The 26689-nt window shown below is 50.1% G+C and overlaps 1 protein-coding gene across 1 annotated transcript in view; it reads right to left on the bottom strand.

Moving 5' to 3' along the window:
• Nucleotides 1-26689, bottom strand: part of ASTN2 (astrotactin 2) — a 317145-nt gene that overhangs the window by 206140 nt on the left and 84316 nt on the right. Inside the window, exons 4-5 of the mRNA XM_066332467.1 lie at nucleotides 15185-15334; nucleotides 7201-7308 (exon numbers count right to left, since the gene is read on the bottom strand). Of these exons, the coding sequence (XP_066188564.1) occupies nucleotides 7201-7308; nucleotides 15185-15334 (258 nt within the window). The remainder of the gene's footprint in view (nucleotides 1-7200; nucleotides 7309-15184; nucleotides 15335-26689) is intronic.

Raw genomic sequence — 26689 nt, 5'->3', positions numbered from 1 at the left:
ACAGCCCAGGGAGGATTGTGCTCAGCAAGTGAAGGGCTGGTCAGACAGATGAATTGATTTTAGAAACCAGGAGGAGAGAGCAGTGATGGAGGCCAGGGTGACAGGGAGGGCTCAGCACCTGGCAGGATGTGTCCCAGAGGCTGGAGGCAAGAGATGTCCAAGGATTCAAGTTGCTCATCCTGGCTGGACCTTCACCACACTGTCTGCTGTCCCCCTGTCACCCTGCAGGCAGAGCTGGGATCGGGGAATCGGGCTGCAGTCTCAAAATAATAATAATAAAAAAAAAAAAAGGTCCCAAACCATCTTTGCCTCCATCTATTATTTTTGGACTAGACACAAACTGACAGAACAGGATGAGAATACAAATCTCTGCTCTGCAACAGCTCCCCAGGGCTGGGGCACACCCCTCCATGCCTCACTTTCCCCATATCAAGCCAAGCATCACACAGGAACAAATGTGACACGGACCACCACCCTCCACTCCCTTTCCTGCTGCAGCCAGGAGACAAATCCATCGTGCCACAGGAATCCACAAGGAAGAGCATCTTCATTTTCCAGCCGGCCCCAGCCCTGGCCCTCCTCCCGCCTGCATCCAGCTCCGTGTTTGTGTTCTGCTTCCTGGGAAACAAGAGGCTCGTTACCATGCGGAGGGCGACAGCAGAGCGATTAGTGAAATTTGTTACCCACATGCTCTGAACAAAATTAAATTAAAAGTGCTGCTTTGCTGTCAAGATAAGGGCCAAGCCGGAGAGATAATTTTTCACTCTCAAACACTCAATTACTCGCCGAGGCTGTATCAGATACAGTCGGAAAATAAATAAAAAAATGGGAGGACCCACGCTGCCTCCAGGAACAGATGTAAAAGCTTTTATCTCCAGTGCAGTCCAGGGAAGTTAACGTGCCTGTGGCCACTGCAGCTCCACCAGCACTGTACCTGCAGCCCCTCGTGCTGCCCAGCTCCAGCTTCCAGCAGCAGCCCCTCTCCCAGCAGCTCAGCACCCCTGGCACGGGCAGGAGCAGCAGTGCACCCCCACACCTACAGCCACCAGTGATTAAAGGAGCAAAGAGGCAGCAAGAGCAAGCCCAGCCCAGCTTCCCTGCACAGGCAGAGTCCAGCAGGAATGGAGAGGGACTCAGGATGGGGTTTATGGGCTGTTGCAGTGCCTCATTGCTCTGCAGGCAAAATAAGCCATCATGCAAAAGCACCACTTTTGTTCACTAGCTGCAAAAGCAGCATCCATGACAGAGAGCAGGGAATGGTTTGGAATAAGCAGCATCCCCCACTGTCACACTGCCCTGGACATCACAGTGTGAGCATAACTGTGGTGCTGGGGTGCAGCCTAGAGGGAAGGACCTTGGTGCTCTGGGGCATAAAGACAAGATTTGTATCATGAAGGCACTTCATTCCTGAGATCTGGGGATCTGCAGGTCACATGGGAGCTGTGGTGACCCCTCTGGGGTGCTCTTTCCTGACCTCACAAAGAGCAGCACAGCTCTGTGTGCTGTGAACCAGCTGGGTGTGCACCACCAGACTGACCTGTCTGTCCCTGCAGGGAGCAGCTGTGTGTCCCTTCCTGAGGAATCCTAAAGGCTCTGTGTCCCTTCCTGAGGAATCCTAACAGATCTGTGTCCCTTCCTGAGGAATCCTAAAGGCTCTGTGTCCCTTCCTGAGGAATCCTAACAGATCTGTGTCCCTTCCTGAGGAATCCTAAAGGCTCTGTGTCCCTCCCTCAGGAATCCTAACCTGTCTGTGCTGTGCGCTGACCACACGAGGAGGGGATGGACACAGGGCTGCCAGGAAGGGAGAAGCATCCCCAGGTACAGACAGACAGCACCAGACACAGACAGACCCATTCTCCCTCCCTGCCACTGGAAGCAGCCCAAATTGGCATGTTTGCTTTATCACCTTTTGTCTCCCACTTGATTGCCAACAGCATCTCCCCCAATCTGCAGGCAAGTCAAGTCTCAGACAGAGCAGGGAGGCAATTCCCTGAGGAGTGTGGAAGAGTTGGGGTGATGTCCTGCCTGCAGCATTCACTCAGCTCCAGCAAGGCCAGAGGCACCAGCAAAACCAGCAGTGCCCAAATTTCATTCTGCACTTCGTTTAGTTCCCCATGAAATAATAAGTGCCTGCTGCCTCTGGAGATGGGAGAGGATCAAAGCAAAGCTTCCTCATATGTAGTAGACTCCGAATACCTAATATTCCCTTATAAAAGGCCTTGTTTTAAACACCAAATACAGAGGCAGATCAAAGCTCAGCTTCTCATTTCTCTAACAGCCCTCAGAAGGCTCCGCCAGCCAGCCCAGCACACACACACACGGGGCTGACACCAATCCAAGGTACATAATTGAACTCTGCTAATTTGTCAAAACCATCACCGCGTGCTGTGGAAACAGCCAGGTGCCTTGTTCACAGAGCCCTCAGCCAAGGAGCATCCCAAAGCCCTGCCCTCCTTCCCTGGGGTGCTGGGGAGCTTGAACAAGAGCTATACATGAAAACAGAGTGGGATAGTTCCCTCTTCCTCTTTTAGCAGGCAATGCCAGGAGAGGTGAAGCAATCCCAGAAGGGTGGGGGAGCAGGCTCAGGGTGGGGCAGCTCGAGCTCAAGCAGATACCAGAGACAGCCTGAGGAGCAGCAGCCAGCTGAGGGCATTCCATGGGACAGCCCAGGTGAGTGGACACTGTGCTGGGTGCCCTCCAGCATATCTCAACCATCACAGGAACAAAAGCATCCCTTTGCCCTTGCACCCCACGCTTTGTGTCTGGGTTTCCAGACAGTCTGTACCTGATCTCTGCTTGATGGGGAGTGACATCAGACTCAGGGGTTTGTCAGCAGTTCTGGGGACCTCCGGGCAGATCCCCAGAGCTCAGGTACAGGGGCTCCCAGCGGGTCACAGAAACTCAGGCTAGAGTGCAAGGGAGAGCAGAGAGTGTGTGGGTCTCCAAGACAAATGGGCTTGGGATGTCTCAGCCCCTCACAAGGTCTCCATACGACATCATCACTTTCCCTGCCTCAGTTTCCCCCAGCCCAGGAAGCTGAACAGCATCTCCTGCACACTCCTGTGTTACAGAGCAGCTGCTCTGTGGCCTGAGAAAGCAGAGAGAGGTGCAGGAACCTTGCCTGTGCCTCCCCTCCAGCAAGGAGGGGCTCATTATACTCACAGAATCCTTAAAGAGATGGGCAGGGAGCCTGAGACAGCCTTGGAATTACAGTGCTCCTGCTTCCCCCACACCTTTCACTGTTTGATTTCACCATCAGGCAGGTGCTGCCTGTGACCAGGGGAGCTCAGTGCTGCACAGTCAGACCTGGAGCTGAATATATTTTGCTGGGTACGAGGCAAACCCCACCCCAGAGCAAGAGGGGTGGAGTGGGAGTGGAGTTTGTGCACAGGGCTCTGCCTCCTTGGTTTAGGGGGATTTTTGCTACTAATATTTTCCTCTCAAGCTCAGAGTGGGACCTGACTGAACACATCCCACCCTGAAGCATCAAAGCCTTGATTCTGCCCCGATGGCCAGCGGGGGATGTGGATTCACATCTTTACAACACTGTCAGGTTCTCTCTCACAGAGACTTCAGCGCTGCTGGAGGGTGCAATGACCGACAGCCCTGGAGACAAGAGCCACCTGTGCACCACAGCCAGAATGCAAAGAAGTTCCCACATTTCCTCATACGCCCAGGGAGTAGGAAGGGGGAGAGCCAGCCCCAACAGCAAGCAGAGCCTTGCAGTGCACAAACCTGTTGCAAATAGGTTGCAAGAAAATCTGATTTCTGGAGATCCTTAAGGAGTCAGTGCTTAAGGTCAGCAGGAAGGAGCAAACCAGCCACCCCTGGCCCCAGCTGAGGATCACTTCAGTCTCTGAGCACAGAGCTGTACACAGCCTGACAGCCTGTCTCAGGACCTGTTTCACTTGGAAAAGCCATCCAAATTCCAGCTCCCTTGAGACTGCATGCCACTAGAGCAGAGCTCACACTGATCCATCAGAGAGAAGTGGAGAGCAGGGAGCTGGTGTGGGCACAGGCAGGGGACTGTGGTGAAGAGAAGGAGGGTCTCACTGAAGGTCTGGGTATGAACAGAGCACTTCTTGGCATCAGCCAGCAGTGCCTCTCCCAGCTCAAATCCCAGAGACGGGGCTGAGCCCAACATCAAAGACCAAGACTCCAAGGGAACATCTCCTCTGCTTTATTCCTTACACTCTCCTCCCCTGTAATTTCTCTGGAGACTTCCCAAAGGCGTGGTAACATCAGTGTAAGGGCATCCCACACACCTAGAAGCTGGGCAGGTGAGTGATGCAGCATGCTATGGCCACAAAAGGTGCAGCCTCTCCATGTATTCCTGCACTGAAAACCAGGTACCAGTGGGTCTGTTGCTCCTGAGCTACCAGAACAAACCCTCCCTTGCTGAATATTGTCCTGTGGGAATGTCTTTCTAATCTGCCTTGCCAAAGCACTACAGAACCTGCTGTCCTCCTTCTCCAGGAGACACAGGAGGCCACTTAACCAAGCTCAAATAAAAGCAAACCTGCACACGTCCTAAGTGGAAACTTCCCATCTGGGATCAATGCCTTGACAATACAAGTAATTAGGCTCAATCCTACAAAATCTTATCCGAGGAGAGAAACCCCAAGGAATGCCTCTCCTTGGACCTGCTAACTATCCAAAGGCACCTGCAATGACACCAAGCCTGGCGAAATCGATGGGGGAACATCATTGTAAGAATTAACTGTATCTGACGACGCATCCTTCTCTATTAGAGTGACGATCCCGTCCAATTATGGATCTTGGCTGAACTTGTAATTATGAGTTTGGTACTACGACTTCCCACTACGCTATTGCTTTGCTTCCATGAGGGAGAGGAGAGTCAATGAAAGGATAATGGAAAATTCCTTTCAAGGATGCAGCGATGGCCAAATTTATCTAGACAGGAGGGGAAGCACAATGGGGACTTTATGCAAGCCAATTCCCTCAGTTAGCCCCCAGTGAACACGAACAAACCAGGTTCTCACAGCATTGCTCAAACACTAAGGCAGATCTAACAGCGACGGCGCGAGGCAGCTCTGCCTCCTGAATTCCCTTCAAACCCAGCCATCAAAGCTGCCCAGGTGAACAACAGCTTATTCACAGGGAAAGAAAGGGATTCTTCCCATTCATCTGTTCCTTTATACCTGCCCTACAAGGAAGCTAAAACCAACAACCAAAAACCAACATAGACGTCAATAAAAATACCTTTGTACCCAGCATCCAGTATGAGCCTTTTTTAAGAGACTGACAGAGCAGCTGACCTCAAGGGGAATGGCATTGAGGCAGCCTTGCAAAAATGTATCTGCCTCTCATTAAAACACAATTTTCCATACCTTCCCTGTGCTCTATCACCCCTTTCCCTAGTGGAAGCTGAAAAAACCCCAAACTTCAGTGACTTTTCCAAAGTAGCCGAGGGCTGGTCACAGCCTGCCCAGTATTCCTGAATAAGTCACTGAAAAGGTACTCCAGCACCTGGGATATTTGATCCCTGTACCAGCAGTGTTTTGAGACAGTTTCTTTTGTCCCTGTTTGCAACACAACCAATTCCTTCCTCCTGTCACACAGGCACGAAGATGATCAGAGGGATGGAACACCTTTCCCATGAGGAAAAGCTGAGAGAGTTGGGATTGTTCATCCTGGTGCTCTGGAGAAGAGAAGACTTAGGGGTAACTAACTGAACTGAAGGGAGCTGGAGACGGACTCTGGAGAAGGACATGGAATGACAGAACAAGGGGAAATAGCTTAAAACTGACAGAGGGCAGGGTTAGAAGGAACTTTAAGCTTAAGCTTACTGGGAAAAAAAAATCTTGACTATGAGGGTGGTGAGGCCCTGGCACAGGGTCTGTCACAGAGAAGCTGTGGCTGCCCCTGGATCCCTAGAAGTGTCCAAGGCCAGGTTAGACAGGACTTGAAGCAGCCTGGGATAGTGGAAGGTGTCCCTGCCCATGGCAGAGGGTGGAACAAGGTGATTTTAAGGTCCCTTCCAGCCCAAACTGTTCTGGGATTCTGATTCTATCATTTTCCCCTGAACACAGCTGTGTTTCTACTGCAACAGGTAAGTAAATCCTCTCATCCTTTTCATCAAAAGCTCATTTTAAACGTGGTGATGATTTCTTTTGGTTCTAAAACACATCAAAAAGAAACAAAACAAAACAAAACCCCTACAAACACCAAACACGTAAAATTGAAGGCCCAACCTTTGAGTAGGAACAACTGCGGCACACCCTTGTGCATGCATGACTTTATTCCTGTGTGCAGCCCTCGAGCTGATCAGACGTGTTGAGGTAATTTCACATTCAAATAAACACACGGGAAGCATTTCTGGGAATGGCTCATCATGGAAACAAATGGGGCCTCGTGCTGCTGTGGTGGGCAGCAGCATCACTCTGGCTGCCGAGGCCCGGCTCCCTGCACAAAACAAATGGAGGGAGCAGACCCACTGTGCAATTTTTAAATTGCTTCCCAACGGAGTTATTTCCCCACAGTGATTTTTCAAACCCAGCAGCAGCAGCAGCAGCAAAACTCATCCTCTCCTCGACCGAACAGCTCTGGCTGAGAGTCCCAAACAAAACAGATCCAGCGTGATGTGACGAGAGGAAATGCGGACACTCATTTCAAACTCCAGATGATATTTCAGTTTCTTGGCTTCTCTAACTCACAAAAGAGCCTGAAGGGACTTGGGTCTACAAATCCCTGCCCCAACCTTCATTTTGAATTTGTTCTTTTTAATTGCCTTTGTGCCAAGAGGAAGGCTGGGAGATTTTCATCCAATGGCTGCTTTGCATGGGAAATAAAGGGCAGAAAACAGGAGTTTGGAGCAAGGAATTGCCAAGGTAACCAACCCTGATAGCTGCACTGGTGCCAGGATGAGGACAAACACAACCACTCCCCTGCTGGTGCAGCTTTGGAGAAGTGCCAAGGCATGTGGAAGGTAACTGATATTAGAAACCATCAAAGAAACCCAGAACCTCAGCAACATCACAGGGAAATGGGATTTATGGCTCCTGCACAGTGCTGCATCACACTAACAGCACATCTTGGGATGTCCTTACCACCACAGACTGGTGTGGCTGTCCTTTAGACTCAGGCAGTATCAGACACCATCACCCATGGGGACAGCCAAGGTGCTCACTCATTTCCTTTCCCCTGCCAGCAGTGTGCAATCACAGTGTCCTTTCACACCTTTGCTTCTCCTCCGGCTCCGGTACTGCTCCGTGTAGAAGGTGAGCTGGGTTTCATCGTCTGCCTCCGAGCCAGAGTTCCCTTTGGCACGTCCAAACCCGATCCCACCTGCAGGCAACAGAGAGGAGAGAAATCAGCCCTGGCAGCTGGGATGCTCAGGAGCAGGTGGAGCTGGGAGCTCCTAGGCAGAGGATTTTGCCAGCAACCCCCACTCCTTGCTAAGGTTCTTTGCTTGGGATCACCAGTAATGATCAGGAACTTTTAACATTCATGATTTCATCAAAAATCAAGACTCAAAGTGCCTATAATAATGTGACTATAAGAAGACATTTTCTACCCTCAGAAAAAAAAATACAAATGTATTTCAAGGGACTTACAAAGAAAACCCCTGAATGTGGCAGCTGCTCTCCCCAAGGACACCTGCATGATGAAATGAACCCAGGAGGATAAATGGTACAGGGGGAATACAGCACTTGGGGGGGCACCCAGGACCCCCTGACTGTCTTTCCTGCTCCTCAGCACCCAATTTGGCCCCATCTGCTCCCCCAGCTTACTGTGACAGCACCAGTCAGGACCGACAGGAGCAGGGCTGGCCCAAGGTTCACCCAGCCTCCTGCTCTCCAGATTTGGTGTGGGATGCAGCAGGAGCCCAGCTGGCTTCATCCCCAGACCCACCAAGAAGCAATGGATGCTTAAAAAGCACCACAGACTCTAATTGGCAGAAGTCCTTCAATCTTTGCAGAGCTTAAAGCAAAGAGGCCTCTGGGGGCTGACAGTGGCCCTTTAAACTGCCATTAAAATATTTTACTGTTTTTAAAAAATCTTTTATTCTAGGCAGCAGCACAATTTCCCCATTTCTTGGCAGAAGAACAGAAAATGAGCGGTGCCTTCTGCCCTCTGCAATCCTTAATCACGGCGATGAGTAGAGGCTGGCAGGAGCCAGAGGGATGCCAGGAGCTCGGCACGTGGCTCCTGCTCTGGCCATGCCCTGACCTGGCCAAGCAGTGCCCTGCAGGGCACTCTCAGCAGTGGGGCAGGAAGAGGCTCTGTTGGCTCCTTTCCGCCTGGAAGCAGCAGGATGGGTCAGTGTTTGCAGCATTTAGTGCTTGGACAGGGGGTTGGAGGGTTTAAAGATCCCAAACCATGACCTGTCATCAACTCCTCTTCAGCCACAAACACCACAAAAATACATCCAGTGCCGTGATAGACCCACACCAAAGGGTTTGAAAAGCACAGCACAGTGGTAAGACCAATAAAGTTTATTTGCAAGAGTGAGGGAAACCTCAATTAGCCTGGGCTTCTAATGCAGGCCCTTGGGCAACAAGCCAAGGCTGCAGCCCTGCTGCACATCCCCTTCTCACTGAGCAGGGGCTGCTGCAGTGCCCAGGGCTGGGATACAGGCACCAGGGTCCCCTTACTCCTGAGAGCTCAGCACAGCCACTGCCCCACCAGGGAGAGAGACCTGGGCACTGCCTGTGCAGGTAGGACATGGCACATTCCTCTCTCACCTTCCCACGCACCAGGGCTGGCCCCTTTAGCACAGGCAGATGGCTGGGGTGGGCAGAGGCAGCGATGTGGTGCTCTCTGAGCTGTCACAGCTCACTGAGGTGAGCAGGCAGCTGGCACAGGCAGCAGCTGCTCCGCCAGCCACCGGCCCAGCCCCCGCCGGCCACTCGGCGTTTGTGTGCCGGCTGCGTCTGTGATGGATGGAGCTGACATGTTAAATTACTCAGGCTGGATGTCTTCAGAGAGCTGGTGACAGCGATATTGCATTTTCTGATTACCCAGCACTGAGCAGGATGTATAAATACAGGAGTTGTGAGACCCGGCGCAGGTCCCAGCCCGCAGCGGAAACGTCTCCTCTGCCCCGACATGCAATGCCAGAGGTCGGCCTGGCAACACGAGCCTGGGGCTGCCAGGGGTGGCCCTTTACACCTTCGTGCCATCAAGGATGCTCAAACACATCTTGGTGGTGGTTTTGAGGATCTCAGAACCCAGCTGAGGCAACCTGGAGGACACAGGGACACTTATCCTCAAGTAATCCCGCCATGAACCTGATTTCATGTTTAACTGGCCCCAAAATCTGACCAAATTAGCCCAGTGAGACATTTACAACTGGGATAATGCCTCTTCTTCCAGGTCCATAACCAGCCTTGGTCACAGGCAGCTCAGCAGGGCACGAGGCTGAGGATAATCATGACGGGGCCAAGGATGCTCATGGCAGAGAGCAACCACGAGTTATTACTGATGAACAAGGACAGCATCCAGGTAAAGCCAAGCAGTCCTGCCTGGCCAGCATTCCCTTTCCTTCAAAAAGAGGGAGAAAACCTCCAAGTATCAGAAAACAGAAAGATCCTAATCACTGCAATTGGTTACAAACTGGAAAAAGATGCTTAAAAGACAGACAACAGGGACATGGCAATTTTGAAGCGCTGCATATCAGTAATGCACTGGCAACTCTCTCCAGCAGCTCTCACAGGGAGATACACCCTCATTACACCCAGTTTACTCCTTCTTTTGAGACAAGAAAAAATAAAGCTCCCCTTCCTCACCCCAGCCCTCATCTCCTGCTCAGCTCGTTCACCAGGCAGTGGGGCAGGAGGCAGGCGGGGAAGGGGAAAGGGAGCTCAAGGAGGATGCTCTTGTCTCTAATCCTGTTTGCAGATTTACAAGCTCGTTAATCCCTTCAAACAGATCTCAGCTCAGCCAGGCGCCGGGGCAGGGCGTTTGCTCCGAGTGCAGCATTCATTTAGTGGGGAGCAAGGCGGGGTGCCAAGGCAAACACCTCGTTATGGTGTAATTAAAGCTGGTCCCGTTAATGCTGAGTGGGGATAAGGAAATAAAATTGAGGAACCAGTGTTATCCCCAAAGACTTTTTTGTTAGCTGAAGCCATGTGTATATTTTAAAAGTGAGGGTTTTGTCATTACAGAGGAAATAAAAAACAAACATGACATTTTTAATCCTTTCCCCGAAGCCAGGAGGTTGCAGAACCTGAAAGAATCTCAGGGAAAGAGCTATAGACATAAAAGGAATCAAAACTGAGTTAAAATAAGGAAATAAGTAACAGCAGCTGTTTAGATAACTCCTATCTGAGGCCAAGCTGACCTCAGATATCTAATCCTGTGAAGTTGGATGCTATAATAGAAGTGGAAGCTTGGTTTTGTCCCCAGCAGTGCCACCTTAGGTGACATCTTTGTGATCCCTCTGCCCTGCAGCCACTATCAATAGAAAAAGGATTCTCTGTGTCCTTTTCCTCCAGAAAAAGGGCAAATCCCTGTACACACCACAGAATTCAAGACCCACAACCTCCCTCATCGACCCTGTTGGGTTCACCCCACTCCATGTTCACTCACCCCATGCAACATTTCCTTCTGGGTGTTCAGCAAGACCCTCTGTTCTCAGGCTTCCCAGTAAAAACTGGGTGAGGAATGCCCTCCCCACCACAGCAGCAAAGTCCATGCACTAAGAGCTGGCAGGGCAATGCAATTAGCTAAGTGGAAATTTTCAGTTTAATGAATTTAACCCTGGAAAGAGCACCAGACAACTAAAGAAGTCACAAAAAGTTACAAACCCAAATGTGGTCAGAGAAAGGTAACTTAGATGCAGATTTAAGGAGGGAAACAAAATAAATAAATACACAAACATTTTATTTTGAAACTTGCCCAGTCAACCCCAAAACCATAAAAGTATAAAGAAAAAATTGCTCCTTGAAACAAAGCAACCTGTGACACAGTGGCTTCACATACAGCTGAGGAAAACTCTTCCTCCTCAGCAATCTTCCCTCTTCCTTCTGGCTCTACCCAAAACTCCCACCAGTGCAGGAGCTGCAACAACCAGGTGACAGCACCACGGGCTTCCACTGTGAAAAACTGGGATCATGCTGATCCCAGACAGCAGCCTTTGCACAGCCTGAAGGGTTTTATTTTCACCAAGGACCAACTCGAAGAGCTGGACATGATACTATGACTCAGGTGAGGTGAAAGCTCCCAGGAGAACTCCAGAAAAACCTCAAATGTTTTTGAGGCACCCCAGGACATTCAGACAGGGCAAGGTGAGAGCAGAGGTGTCCTGGTAAAAGCAGGGACCATGGATGAGCCCAGCTGAGCCTCAGCTCTCCTCCCTCTGGGAGCTTTGGGTAACTCAGGGCATAGCCAGCACCTCCAAAGCACAAGAGCTGCAGCCCCAGTGAGCAGCAAATAGCACAAATCCCGACAAACAGCACATCCTGTCTCAGGAGGAGGACCATCATGGGTTATTCCTTCCCAAATGCAGAGTGTTTTTAAAGCCCTGCCCCAGGAGAGGGCACCAGACCCCCTCTCTGAGCACACCAGGCACCCCCGGGGCCACCTCCCAGCCCCGGCGCTGGGCACACAGCCTGGTCCACCAGGCAAACCCGCACCCTCAGCCCCTGCCCTCCGCCTCTCCCGGAGCATCGCCTCCCTGCTCTGGGGCAGCCGGGCTGGGATGCTCCGGGGCTGCATTTCAGGATCACTAAACGCTCTGGAATGCAGCATCCTTCCCTCCCGTTGTGCCAGCCTCCAGCAGAGCCCTCTTCCTTCCAGCCCATCCCTCCCACCCTCGGCTCTCTCCATCCCCACTCTCCCTCAATTATTTATAAGCTCTGAATGTGCTTCACTCCATAGAAGTGTTTAGGGAGAACGGTTGTATGAAAGAGGCATTAGACAAAATAAAGTTATATGGCACTGTAAAAAGAGAGGGTGGCGTGGTTTGGTGGGTTTTTTTTTTTAAAGTCAATCTACTTGGGAAAACAACACCTTTCCCAGAGCTGCTGGAAACACTCAGGGCAAAATCAGATTTAATGAGGAGCAATGGGCAGTAGCTTCAGCGCACTCAGAGCAGGGAAGTAAAGCAAGGCAAAGCTTATTCCAGATTTGTTTCCCTTGGGCTGGGCATCAGGTTGTTCTCTGCTTTGGGTGGTTTCTCCCATCCTTCTGAAGGAGTAGCACTCGGAAACCCTTTTGGAGCCTTTCCATAGGGAAGGAAATCCCTCTGCTGTGTGCAGTTCCTGCAAGGAGAGCTCTCCAGCTGTAGGGCTTTGATGAGGTTAAACATTAATTAAATCAAACCACAAGAAAATAATTACACCCATGCATCCATCAGGCTGACTTGTCACTACCCAGAAACAAAGTTGGATGCAAACTCCATCAGTGGAACTGTCACACGGCCGTTAGGAGGAAATGAATGGATCCCAAATGGACAATTTCATTTAGGGGGAAGGAAAAAAAAAGTCTCATGGATTGCAATGGATTAATGAGGCAAAGGGTTTATGTTTGCAACTGGATGGAAAATATAAACATCCTGAGTTGTGGTATCATCCTTTACCCTGAGGGGTTGTTTGCACTGCAGCCACTTGGCACAGGTAACCACAGGCTGTAAAAACAAAACCTCCAGCACAGGAGAAGCCAGGGAACGGGCAGGGCAAGGCATGGATCAGCAACAGCACCACCTCTACAAGCAAAAAGGTATTCAAATTAAGAGGAAAAGAGGATGGATGGGATGGGGCTGTGCAGAGTGAAATATCCTCTGGAGACATTGGGACTACCCAGCTTTTTGGGCATTTCTGACAACTGAGAGCTTAAAATCTGTTTTTTAGGGTGTGCTGGTGAGGGATCCCCACGTCTGGGAGTCAGAGTCCCCTCCTGAAGCCCGTGGGGTACATTCTGCCTCAGGCTCCTCATCCCTCACACACACACTGGGTACAAAGAGATCTCATTATCTCATAATGAGGAAACCAGTGGGGAGAGATGGAGGGAGACCAAGGATCCTCTTGTCCTGACAACCCCTGATTGTTCCTGTGGTCACTAACAGGAGCCCTGGGGAGGTGGAATTGGGGTGGGGGCTGTATCCAGAGACTGGAGACAAGCCAGGCTGCCTCAGGTCCACACTCCACTCCCACACAGCCCCAGGCTCTGCCTGCAGCTGGGCATTGTGTCTCCTCCCAGGCTCAGCTGCAAGCATTAACTGACTTGTTCCATTAGTGACCAAAAAGCCTCTTACCTTCAGGCAGTTCAAAAAGAAAATAAAAAACACACCAAATAAAAGAAAAAAAGAGGCTGGAGCAGGGAATCAAGGAAATTTTCCCTGACAGTCTCCATGGACCCCAGAGCACCCACACCCACACTGAAGTCCAGAGGCACCTATTTGAATAACTACTAGGAAACAAACCAAATAATTTAAACCAGTTAAAGAGTCAGAATATTTTCTTCACACTAAGTAAATAATTTATGGACAGAGCTATAATAAAAAAAAGCCCTCTCCAGGCCTGTATCGCAGGAAAACGTATCAGGAATAAAAGATCACATTTCAGACTCATAAATAAATGAAAAACAAAACCAACAGTAAACAGAGAGAAAAGTTATTTCCTCCCCAGCTCCCAAAGCTGACACAAAGACCCTCAGTGCACTGGGCAGATCATGGCCAAGGGACCTTCATCCCCATCACCCCTGAAGGGATCTGATATCTCTTCCTCCTCCTCCAGAGATGGAAATTTGCACCCAAACCCTTGGAGCCTTTGGAACCATGAATGCTGCACTCTCACTCTCTGTGTAGCCCCTATAGCCCCTAAGCAGTGGGAAAGCAGAAAGAAGAGATGTCCCAATGATGTGAGTGGCAGCCAAAATGAATTTCACCCCTTCATGAAACTAAAACTTGACAAGAAACTGTGTTTCCCTGTGTTTTAGCTGGGGCAGCTGACAGGGACTCTGGGCTTGCAGCAGAATCCCTTGGAGGGGACACAAGTCACAGGCACCTCCACCAGCCCACCCAGAGGATGCTGTGTGGGGTTTGTCCCTCTCTCACCCCATCACAGAGCAGCTCTGGTGTCCTCAGGCTCAGCAATGAGAGTGAGGAGGCTCCCACCTCCCTTCCTCCTCAGCCAAGCTCCTCTGGCCATGGCAGATGCCTTGGAGTGGCTACCGAGGACAGAGGCTGGACCAGTTTAAGAGAATAAAGTAGGTATTCATTAAAGACTTTTAACAGATAAACCTGGGGCAAGCCACCACTCCCAGGGTGGCTTCATCCATCCAAGATAGATGATGGTCATGAGTTTTTCAGACAGTTATAAATTTGGTCCATTTACATATCAGGGGTTAATTCTCCAATTACAGCTTCAGGTAATAAAGTCATTTACCCCAGTTTACTCTCCCCTAATTCACTTTTGTTTATACTTTTTGGGGCCTGAGGCAGTAGGATGTCCTTAAACCTTTGGTTTTGTGTGACCAAAACGGGAGAGCAGCAACTAACACAGTGTATGGAGCTTAGAGTTATACACTAATGCAGTACAGGATTTGGAAAATACAAAAGTTAAAATCCTGAGGCACCATGGCCACCTACTGTGGGCCTGATATTTCTGGGCCTGAAAGATTTTAGCCTGCTAGCAGCTGCTAACGTTTTCCCAAGGAAAAATTTCTCAAGAAATTTCTTCTCAAAAACAACCTTTCTCCAGGCGGTGTTTTGCTGTTTCTCTGGTTTAACCAATTGTTGCCTCAAGTTTGCCTGCTTTTCACTGTTTGCATTTTGTTCTCACGCAGCTTCAAGTAAACAATGTATGTTTTTGGAAAATTATCTTTGTTTACATACTTCTTCTCTCTGGGAGGAGAAAGATGATTGATGGTGATGTTCACCAACGAGGTCGAAGAGGTGGCTGCCTGTGTAGCCAATCTTGGCCTGTCTGTAAAACTGTATATATATATGGAGTCAGAAAAATAAAGTAGAAGCTTTCCTGCTTGACCTCCTGCTGCCTGCCTCGTCCTTTCGTGCTCCTAACAGCAGCCACAAGTGTGACCCTCTGTGACAACCAATGGCATTAGAGAGGTGTTGTTCCTATTCACCAACCATGGCGAGTCTCTATGGGAACACCTTACAGAAGGCAGTAAGAATTAGAAAATAAAACCTTCTTTTCCTGTGCTCTTTGCCTTCTGAAATATTTAGAGCCTTTCTCTCATGTCCTCCATGCCGACCTACCTCGGGGCCGGCCGCGGCGTTTCCGCCTGCCCACGGAGGTGCTGCGCAGCGCCGGCTGCAGCTGCCCGATCTCGATCGGCGTGTTGGTGCGGAAGCTCTCCTTGAACTTCTGCATCAGCGACTCCACCGTCTCCTGCGTCACCTCGGGAGCTGCAACACCAGCAAAGGGGCCGTGGTTAGAGAACAGCTGGGCCACCCTGTCCCCAGTGCCCGTGGAAACCTTTCCTTGGGGGAGTCCAAGTCGAGGCCTGGGGCAGGAGCTCTGCTGTGGACATGATATTTTCTGAGCCTGAGCTCTTCCCTAAAGAAACTTTTCAATAGTTTTTCTTTTTCCCAAAACAACCTCGTGTAAACAATATTCCTTTCCCATACCAACAGGTGTTGTTTGTTATTTCTGTTACTGAGCCAATGGGAGAGGTGTCAGTCCTATGGACCAATAACGTGCCTTCTTAGTGCAGCATGTTATAAAAGGGCTGAATGAATTGTAAATAAAACCTTCTGATTTCTGCTGCCTCCTGACTGGAGTCAAGCATCTTTATTTCGTGTCCTATTGTGACACAGGAGCTCTGCTGAGACCCTCTGGCTTCACCCACAGGGACCCATCCAGCACTTCTCAGATGTTACCCATACTAGAACATGGTGAGTTTACAGAAATTGTGTTTTCCACGCTGCTTTCCAGCATTTGGGATTACTCCTTGCCTTTCCCCAGGTGCACTTGGAAGCACCATGCCCCTATCCAAGTTACAGCCCAAAAGGTTCAAATCATCCAGGGCACTGAGCTGCCTTTGGGTCAGGTTTAACACTACACCAGAAGCTCAGAATTGTACCCCAACCTTGGCAGTCTTTTAGAGTAGAGCAGGAACTCTCCAACAGGCAAGTCTGGCATTATGGAATGGTGGCAAGGCTGGTGGGAGTCAGACAAAGTGCAGCTGGTGCAGGAATGGTCTGACCTGCAGCAAGATTCCTTGGGGTCTCCCAGAGGCTGCACCCATGTGCTGGGATGCAGCACCTGAGGTCAGGAAATGACTTCCTGCAATTCCCCATGGCATGTGTCACACCATGCTGATATTTAAGCAATTCCTCTCCTTGCTGTCATACACCCTCAACTCAGTAATGCCAAAAATTCCCCCAGAACTTCCGATGGAGCTCTCTACACACCTGCACAATGGGCACTAACAGGAAAACATGAAACTACTTAAGCAAAAGATGAAATTTGGGATCAAATGATCTGTCCTGCAGGACACAGACATATCCTAGGTTCAGCATTGGTCTGGCCTCTGTCAGCTCCTTAAATAAACTCATTAGAAGAACATAACCTCTGTCCTATCTGCCTTTACAGAGTCACCAAGTCCCTTTGATGAGCTCCAGAAGCTCCCCCTGCCTGCATTGTGGCCCTGTGGAGATGGCAGGGAGGGATCCCAGGTCCTACAGCCACAACATATCCCATCTGGAGAAGGGATAAGTGAGGCCCCTGGAGCTCCCAGCCTGCCAGGAGTTATGGGCTGATGTATCACCCCATCACATCTCCTGGATCCAGAGACCTCAGATGTGCACGATGCTCCTCAGGATCCTGGCAAGCTCAGGGTGCAGGACTGCTCTGCACCATGGACACCAATTTCCTTCCCAGTGTAGTGCAGGGAATTCAGAGTTCAGTTGGAACAGAAGCTGGCCGTGCAGGATTTCACCTAAACATGGAGTCTGCAGCAGACTGTCCAACATCCAGCCATGCTGCAGGGAGCAGAGAGCCCTCAGCACCCAGTGCCACACCAGGCCATGGAGCAGGTTCCCTTCCTTCTCCCCAAATCCCATAGGTGAGGAGGTGATATCCTCAGCCTCCTCAGGGTGCTTTCTCCTCTGGGCTGCAGAGATGGTTCTGAACCCTGCCAGGGCCATTGGGAGAGGGAGAAGCAGAGAGCAGATCAGGAGGGCTCAGGAGAGGATCCCCCAGCTCAGTGCTGCCGTGCAGGGAGACAGAGGGAGAGCACCCACCCAGGCACATCAGGCAACAGAGAAACAACATCAACCCCTGCCTGAGTTAAGTGCCAACAGTGGGAACAATTTCAGGAAAGCTCCAGAAAGAGAGGTAGCTGAGGGACCAGCTGTGCTACGTCTCTGAATTTTCCAGTACCAGGCTCCCCCAGGAAGCACACGTCAAAGACAGAGCTCCCCAAAGCCCCCGACATTTACAGCAGGCACAGCTGAATCCTGCAGTGTCAGATGCCCCAGCAGGCAGCACCACATGAGGAAAAGATATATCCAGAGCAGGGAGAGGTCTCCAAAGATCATCCAGTGCCATCCCCACAGCACACATCCCACCTGAGGCACCAGGGAAGGATGCTGTGCCAGCACTGCGGTGGCTCAGCCACTCACTGCTGTGTTCACAGGGGGAAGCCCGAACCCACAGCTCCCTTGGCCAGGAGAATGTGTGGCAAGGCCTCCCCTGAACAGATGGAGAGTTATCCAGACCTTGGGGCTGTGTGATGCAGGACTTGTGGAGGTGGAGCAGGCAGCTCTGGAGTGGCTTGCATGGCTGAGGCTTATTTACCAAAAGGAGGCCAGGAGGAGGAGGAGGAGGAGGCGGAGGGGATCATGCTTTCAGTGAGCAGCCAGGTCACAGCAGTCCCACAGCCCCTGCTTGGCTGATGGGACCATGGTGACTGTACCCACGTGGCCACCACGCTGGCACAGCCATCCTGAGGCAGCTGCTCCCACACCTGTCAGAGGAGCAAACACCAATGGGGAGAGTGGGGAGGAAGGGGGGTCCCTTGGCCACTGGCTCTTTGGGATGATGCTACAAATACTGCAGGAATTAGGAGCAGAGAGCTGGTGTAACTCACTGTTCTGCAGTGCTCAGATGTGCCAGCACATCGTTGGCTTCTCTGTGCCCCTAAGCTCAGGAGTTTGACAAAGAAAATGGAAAAGGGAAACAGGAGGGAGGAGAGAAAAGTAGGGGAAGAAAAGAAGAAAAAAAAAAAAAAAAAGGAAAGGGGAAAGGAATAAAAGGGAAAGGGGGGAAAATGAGAAATGAGAAAAGACCCTTGTTGACATGATCTCAGCAGGCAGAGTTTGGCATGGGTGGGCAGCTTAGAAAAAACCCTCAGTGGCAAATGAAAGACAGCAGAGCATCAACTGTGTGAGCATGAGGGGTGAAGGATGAAGGGAGAGCCCTTCATGCACTGCCAGCAGTGCCAAAAGGGAGACAGAAGAGACCACTGCACCATAACAGAATGAGACAGCACTTAGTGGGGCTGCTCATCACATCCATGAGAGATACAGTCCACTGCAAACCAAACTGCCCTCTGGGCCTCCCCACAGCAGGCCATGGAGGTTCTAACTGGCCAGAAAAGGGTGGGAAGAAGCATGTTGTGGGATAGACAGCAGCCTTAATAATTTGTTTTAACTACTGGCCAGCCCTGAACTGGTCAGGCAGCTGGATTAGATGATCCTTGTAGATCACTTCCAGCTGAACTACTCTATTCTACACCACCCTGTAAGCCCCTCCTGGACTGCCTGTGCCAAAGACAGGCTCAGCCAGCAGCTCCTGGCACCTCCACAGCACCTACACACCGCTCCCTGGCACGACACAGCCACGTCAGCAGTGCCCAGGCAGCAGCTCCTCCCAGCGCTGCCCGAGCACGGCACATTTCAGAGGCAGCAGGACCGTCCTCCCCTCGAGCAGAGCTTGCCAAACGCCTTCTCTCCCCTCCCCACTTTTCCAGGAGAAATCCACCCGGCCTTCTGAGCTCACATCTTCGTCACCGTGCTGAGAGATTCTCCAGGCTGGCAGAGGTGGTGAGATCCACCTCGAGGCTTGGCACGAGGCTGTGATCTCCATCTCCTCCCAGGAGCAGGGGAATCACGAGGCTCTCCAGCCCCCACAGAATCAGCTTCCCTCTCTGGCAGCACTTTAAGGACACAGCTGAAGGTCACCCTACCTTTGCAAAGCACAGCACACATTCCTGATGAACACCTCCCTCCTGTCCACCTCCATATTCTATTTGAAAAGCGATCTGCTCTCCTTATGACTCCCCTATTTGTTTGCACGTCTCCCACAAAACAATTCCCACCCAGAGACATTCTCTCCTCCTTCCTTTCTGCTGGCACAAATTGCAGTGGGGAAATATGTTGTTTGGCTTAAAAATTACAACAACAACAACAACAAAAAAAGTAGTCATCAGCTGAACAATATGAGCAATGTTTGGGTAAAAATACATCGCAATGGAGATGGGAAGCAGCAGCACTCATTCCAGCACAGGCAGGAGGGCTGCACCCTCCCAGGCACACAGGATGGGTACAGGGGGCTGTTCTGGGGACATGCCACACGTGGGACCTCACCAACCCAGGGGGGATTCCCCATCTCAGAGTCCCAGGCTTGGATCAGTGCAGCCACCCACAAACCCTGTTTGAGAGATGAACTATTTGTAAACCCCCACCAGCTGCACTTGGGTTTTGTCTCCACTGTTCCAAGACATTCTCAAGGCACTACAAAACCCCTCTGACTATGCAACCTGTTCCCAGCCAACAAAGCCAGGCAGTGATGGAAATACCCCACAGATACCAGAAAAAAGCTCTCAGATTTGCTGAGGTGTTTTAGTCTTCAGACATGGCCTTGAGGACACCAAGTGGGGCAGCTTCTCCCCAAGCCAGGCTCAAACCTCGTGGTGCCATTGGTGGTGGGAGAGCTGGATAGTCCTACAGCTTGGATTTGCATCTTATTAAAACAGAACAGTGAGGTTTAAGGTCTGCAAAGGTGCCAACTTCCCTGAGCCTTAAAGTCTTTGGTGTCTGGCTTAAAGGTTCTTTTCCTGGAGCCACAACCATCCCTGCTCTGCTCATACAACACCTGCAGTCCCACAGCTGCAGGAGCAGGACTGGCGAGGCAACAGCAGCTTCTGTCAGGGCTTCCCGTGTTAGGTATGGGATAAAACATATTTTTTATAAAATACAGGTTTTTAAGCATGTGGTTTTCCCATTCCTCTCTTTGATTTCTGGCTGTCAGAAGGCAAGTTATCGATCTCTCAATATTAATAGTGGCCACAATGCTCCCAGAATAACTCCAGAGCATCTCAGGAGCTGCTTGGCTTTTTGCAACAAGACAAACTCAATCAAGGATTAAATGGAAAAAGTTTGGGCACAATTAGAAGCCAAGGTCACTGGGCTTTTTACCTCCTGACCTGCATGGTCACATGGAGGATGAAGCCCCTTCACTTCAGACGTTGGCTCTTCACAAAGACTCTCTTGTTCTTTCACTGACTACTTCCAGTATTTTGCAAATAATCTGGTTTTCTTTAGGCACAGGGCAGGGGACTCTCCTGGGAACCACTGACATGGGCTCTAAAGGTCTAATACATCACCACGTCCCTAACATGCCACGGGAACACCAGGAACATGCCAGTTTAATAATGTTGTAATTGTTTCCTCCAAATCAACTTCCTGATATTCAGCAAGCTCATTTTGATGTTTCTGGATCAATATTTTAGAAAATTCTGTTCCACGAAGTATTTCAAGAAATTGACTTTCTGATCCTATTTTGGAACAAGCATAAATTTCACAATACTGGAAGTTTTCCACATGGTGGAAGCCCTGATTTCTCACCAGCTCTAAATAATGGGTGTTTGTTGCTTTTCGAAGCATGAAATAACTAACGGTGTTTGTTCTGAGAGTGGGATGTGGACTGATTTTCAACAGTGCCACCCTGAAAGTACCGAGCTCCACAAAGCACAGAGCTTTAGTAGCATAAAATTAGGTAATTACACTGATGCTGATGTGATGACAGTGGGAGAGATTTGTACAACAGCTCCGCACGTACTCAGAGCAAAACACATCCGGAGAGCAACATCCTGCCACAGAGCACAGGGAATATGGCAAAGGCAGGAGAAACACTGGGAACTTCACCTCTCCCTGTGTTTCTCCAGCCACCAAACCCCCCTCGAGCAAGAGAGCCTGTTCCCCTTGGTCCCCAGACCTCCAGCAGTCCACGTCCAGTGCCACACGCAGCCACTGTGCTGAAGAAATACAGGAAAGCCGCTGGTTGCATTCCACAAGCAATTCAGGACATATATATCTGTTTTATTTAAATACATATATATAAATTTATCTCCATAACTATATTTTTATTTAAACGTATATCTCTCCATATATATGGATATATTTTAAAAAAACATCAAAAGCGAGGATGAAGGAGGATCTCCAAAAAGCTCTTTTACAAAATGGGGTTCTCACACACAGCAAGGAGAGAGGAACCCAAAAGCATTTTAAAAACAGCCTCGTATTCCATGTCGACTTTTTCTTTCTTCTCTCTCCTGGCCCTTTTTGTTGAGTTTTAAAATAGAGGCTGTATACATTTTTTTAGCACAGCTATTAATACATAGCTATTAATACACAGCTATTAATACATTAATAGATTATTATATACATTAATAAATCTGTCACTATAAAAATAGATCTTTATACGCAAAAGTCTGATTTCAATTGCAAATTGGAGGGGGAGGGAAGCAGAAGAAGAGATAAAGTTTTATTCAAGATGTCTCCTTTGAAGGAAACTGAACAAATGTACTTTCCTCCTTCATATATTCATGAGATGACTGCTTCCCTACCCCGTTCTCCACCACCCTCAGCTCTGGGCTCAGAGCCAGCACAGCCCTTATCTGGTACGAGGCAGGGAAAAAAAAAGTCCTGATAGGATCAGAAGTTTTCAGTAGTTTAACAAATCTGGGAAAAAGTCTCCATTGGGTTCTAATAGAGCTTTAGGAGCGTGACGGTAAAGGGGATGCTGGGAAAGGCTGGTGTGCGGTGGGAGGGGGATGGAGAACGACATCCTGCAGTGGGGACAGGGACTCCAGGGCACCCCAAAACCCTTCTGGACATGCGCCCACTCTTTGCTCTTCGCCTTTATGGCCAAGCTTTGCCACGTCCCCCACCTGCAGAGAGCAGGAGAGAACACCTGCAGCTCCCATGCTCACTGCAGCTGGGTGCACAGGAACAGGCAGGATCCTCATCCCCCTGGGAAGGGCTGGGCAGAGCCGGAGCCCACGGCAGCACCCAGCCAGCACCGGCTGCCCTGACCCCTCCTCATCCTCTCTCCAGTCACGGCGCTCCGTCGCTTCCCAGCTAATTGCCTCCACTCATGTGTGCAAACTCACCGTTTACCGGAAAATGTCACGGAATGTTAATTTCCTTCGGAATGCGCTTCCATTTTTTTACGATGGGAAATGAATAAGCATTGTATTAATGGCATCATTTCCAACTCCAGCCGCAGCCGTGGCCTCGTGGATGGAGGCTGTGAGTTACTCATCACCCTGAGCCGTCCCTGCCTCTCCAACTCCCTCCCTTCCCTCCCCTCAGCTCTCCCCACTTCTCCTGTTGGTAATTAAGGTAATGCAATGTAATTATAAACATATTAGGAAAGATCAAATGCTGAAGAGCCGCGGTCCGACAGTCCCACCTCTGCCGCACACCTCTGCCTGGAGAGCACCTCCTGAAAGCTGATGGGTCCCTGCACTCCTGGGGCTGCTCCAGCTGCTCCTTCCCAGGAGCTGTTTCTGCCCAGGAAACCCTCAGCTCTTCCATGGGGCAAAGACTTTCTAGCACACCCTCCCCTAACATGTACAGGGCATTTATTTCTTTATCCCATTTGTCCTGCAAGGAAAAGCCTTTGGAGGTGGGGTGCTGCCCCATCTCCCCCTGCCCCAGCACTGAGGAGGTTCAGTCCAACACAGACTCCATTTCCCATTTCCTCTGCTCTAATAAACCCCTTAACTTAGGAGTTTTTATGAGACATCATAACTTTTTTTTGCTTAGGCAGTGAGCAGAGAGGATGAGGGAAGATGGGCAGACCCTCAGTATCAGCTAATGCTCCTCAAGTTATCAAATAATTGAAAAGTTAAATAAGAACACTCTGGAGGAAGCTTCCCGATTTGGCGCTAATGGGCACACAGAACAGTCGGGGCTAATGTTGCATGGAGGAGAAAAACTGGCTGAGAGCACAGTGCTGACCTCCAGCTCCCTCTCCACCACACAGCTCCTGCAGCTCTGCAGAGCCAGAAGAGACAGTGCCCCAGGAAGCCAGCTGAGGCAGGGACTCACTGAGGGCAGGAAAAAATCCCATCTGTCTGAGGAACGAACCATCGTCTGGGGGACGAACCTGGAGGCAGCAGCAGCACTTTGGCATCTGTCAAGGGACTGTGAGCAAGTGCCAGCACCCCAAAAGATAGGAGTGGGCAGGACAGGGCTCCAGGAACAGGCACAGCTGGCCAGTATGGGGGAAATGTGGCACAGTGGCCCCTCTCCAGTCTCCACCACTACCCAGCTCCGTGCTCAGCAGCATGAACTTTTGAGTTAGAAAATACATTTCCTCTGCCCAGCAGACAAGGTGACATTTTTCACAGTACTGACAGTGCTGCACCACACGCCAGGATGAATGAGGGAGTAATGCCAGCCCAGAGGAGAAGGCCAAACTACCAAAATCTCTCAATGTGGCCAGGAGCTCCAGCTCCAAAATCAGCACCAAAAGGACCAATGACCTCTTGCACTGAGCACATGGGTGGAGGCAGCAGGCAGGAGAGAATGAGCTGAGAGCTGGTTTGTTGGCTCAGGAGAAGACCTGGGAACACCCAGAAAGCCCAGGATATCAAAACCAAACCTATTCCAAGCCATGCAGGTAAAGAAGAGAGGCTGAGCACTGCCACACTCACAGGACCCAGTGGGAGAGTCGCAGCAAATGCCGTAACTCAGCGGGGCCGTCAGAAAGGATTGATTTGAAGCACCTTGTTAATAAGTTTCCTCTCCCACTGGTCCTTCAGGGAGGTCAGTGCCTAATGATAAATGGGGCTGGAAGGTGCCTGCAGACCCAGTATGAGCGCAGGTGCCCAACCTCAATCCATCTTCCTTAGGCGCAGGCTGACAAAACTGTCTCAGTGCTGTAGCCAGGTGAAACACAACCGATGGGAAGAGGACACGCAAACAGAGTGAAGAGTTGGTGCTGCAGCTGCCCTCCCTGCTCCCTTCCCCATAAAAAAACACAAGTCTGAGATGGAATGATGGGAGAAAATCTCCACATGCCGACTGGTGGAGCCACAATGCCACTAAAAGCCAAGGAGAAAAAGGGCTGAGTATTGTGGTCTGAGACAAACCCATCACTTGCTCAGGTGACAGCTCCAGAGGCTCTGAGCCCCACATCCCAAGGGCTGAGTTCTAACCAGCAGCTACATACTTCCAGTAGAAATGGGGAACATTGTGGGATTGTTCTCCTTCATCCGTATCCAAGGCCAGATTGGATAGAGCCTGGAGCAACGTGGTCTAGTGGAAGGTGTCCCTGCCCATGGCAGGGAGCTGGAAGCAGATGGTTTTCTAGGTTCCTTTCAACCCAAACCATTCCAGGATTCTGTGACAGCCCCAGTCAGAGCTGAAGCTCTCCCAGGTCCTCTGCATTGCACACAAGATGCAACCCAGCCGTGAAACTCCGGAGAGGCAAGGACACCTGACATCCCCCAAGGCAAATAAACAACCATCATATTATTTTTTTAGATTTTCCATCAGGGGAAGAAAATATAAAAGAGGAAAAAAAAAAAAAAGTCATCTTGAAGCTAATCCTGGTCAACAACTGTCCCACAGCCCAGCTACACTTCTAAATAATGTAGTGCTTTATCAAACATTCATAGTGATGCACAAAGTGATGAACAATGTGTGCCTGGCATTTATATAAATATAGTTCCTGATGGCTTATTTTCCTTGGACAGCCAACACTTCACAGCTTATCTTCTGTGAGCTTGTGATTTTGCCTGGATGGAAAACACTTTGGACACCTGGGGAATCAGGACTCCTGCACATGAAACTGCCATGACATCCCCACTGGGCATCTGCAGCCCCACAAAACTCCAGTAAAATCCTCTTTCAAGAGCTGCTGCTGACTTGAGGAACCAGAAGTCACCCAGCTGTGGCTGGAAGAGGGGGCAACCAAGGGTATTTCTTCAACCTGGGGTGCTGTTGTGGAGTGTCAGGGTGAGACCAGTCCAAGCCTTGCAAAGCAGGAGGACTTCACAAATCCAGCACCTCTTTAGGATGCTCAGCAAAATGCTGGCATAATAAACCACCCTGTTTCTGCTCCAGTCCCTATGGCACCATTCAAAGCCGCTTTTCCAACTGTTTCTTCCCTCCTCTGTCTCACAAAATTAATGAACCAGTTGTAGCAAACTGAAGGGAGAAAAACAATAAAACTTATCAGGAGCCCACCCCACCAGCCTCTTTTCCACAGCAACAGCTGCCATGGGCCAGGACGAGCCCTGGCTGACCCGAGCTGTTTAAACCTTAATTAATCACTAAGCATGGGCCACAAAACCCATGTGCTGGGGACTGCAGGACCAGAGGAAACCCCCAAACCCCAGGAGCTTCCCTGTCCCTTCTGAACCATTCCTAGGGGCAGGAGTATGTTGGATATGGCTCTTGTGGGACAGATGACCTGAGCGTGCTCCCACACAGCTGTGATGCTGCTTTGATCCACTTTCTTGGGGGTGTAAGGGAGGGGGACCACGTCCCACAGCACCACCATCCCCTCCCCTCACACTGGGGGATAACCCAGATTTGGGGTGGAGGTAACCATTTCAACAGGATGATCAAAACAAACCTAAAGCTCCAGCCTGGCTCCTCTCCACTGAGATCTCCAAAGGCAGTTAATATATTAATGTATTAATATATTAATTATGACTGTGTTTATCTCTGTAAAGCACAGCTTTTCCCTGGCAGGTCAGGACATTTTCAAATCCACACTGAAGCCTGAGCTGGCATCACCACAGAGCCAAAGACCCAATGGCACATCTGTGACTGGGGCCCTCATTCCTTTCATTAATTAATTCAATTCAGTTACAGTTGAACTTGCTGGACTTGAAAACATCGAAAACATCTCTATTAACTATTAGGTAGAGACACTACCTAAGCATGTCTGGAAGTGCTTCCCTGAATTAGGAGCCAATTCCTGCCCTCTCAAGCCCCACTTTTTCTTTCTTTCTTTCTTTCTTTCTTTTTTCTTTTTCTTTTTCTTTAAAGCTGAAAGTTGAAGCTGTTTTTTTCAGACAGGACTGGAGGACTGCAAAAAATTCACTTTTCACTGGCAGGCTATGAGAATATATATTTTCAGAGTTCTCTATAAATTACGGAAAGACTTGGCTAGGATTAGAGCTGGGAAAAGCTGATCACGTACAAAGAGGGTCATGATCCTATCAGGTCACTGGAAAGAAGAGCCCCAAGACACATCAGATGCTGGCCTGATGTGTCCCATTTCACTCTCCAGCCCCAGCAAACGTTAAGCCATCACTTTATTTATTAAAGGCTCAGAAAGCCTCTGGTTAATGCTGGGAATCAGGGTGGAACTGCACCTGACTCGCCGAGCCAACAGCAGACAGTGGCTCCCAGCCCCAGCAGGGGCACCAGGGGTGGCACAGACAGGCACCAGTGTCCCTGCAGGGACACCTCAGTGACATCCTCATCAGGGCAGACATCCAGCTCCTGTTG

Source organism: Sylvia atricapilla, chromosome 19, assembly GCF_009819655.1.
Source record: "Sylvia atricapilla isolate bSylAtr1 chromosome 19, bSylAtr1.pri, whole genome shotgun sequence".
Taxonomy (NCBI): domain Eukaryota; kingdom Metazoa; phylum Chordata; class Aves; order Passeriformes; family Sylviidae; genus Sylvia; species Sylvia atricapilla.
Note: the sequence above shows the minus strand (reverse complement) of the source record. Positions and strands in the feature narration are given on the sequence as shown.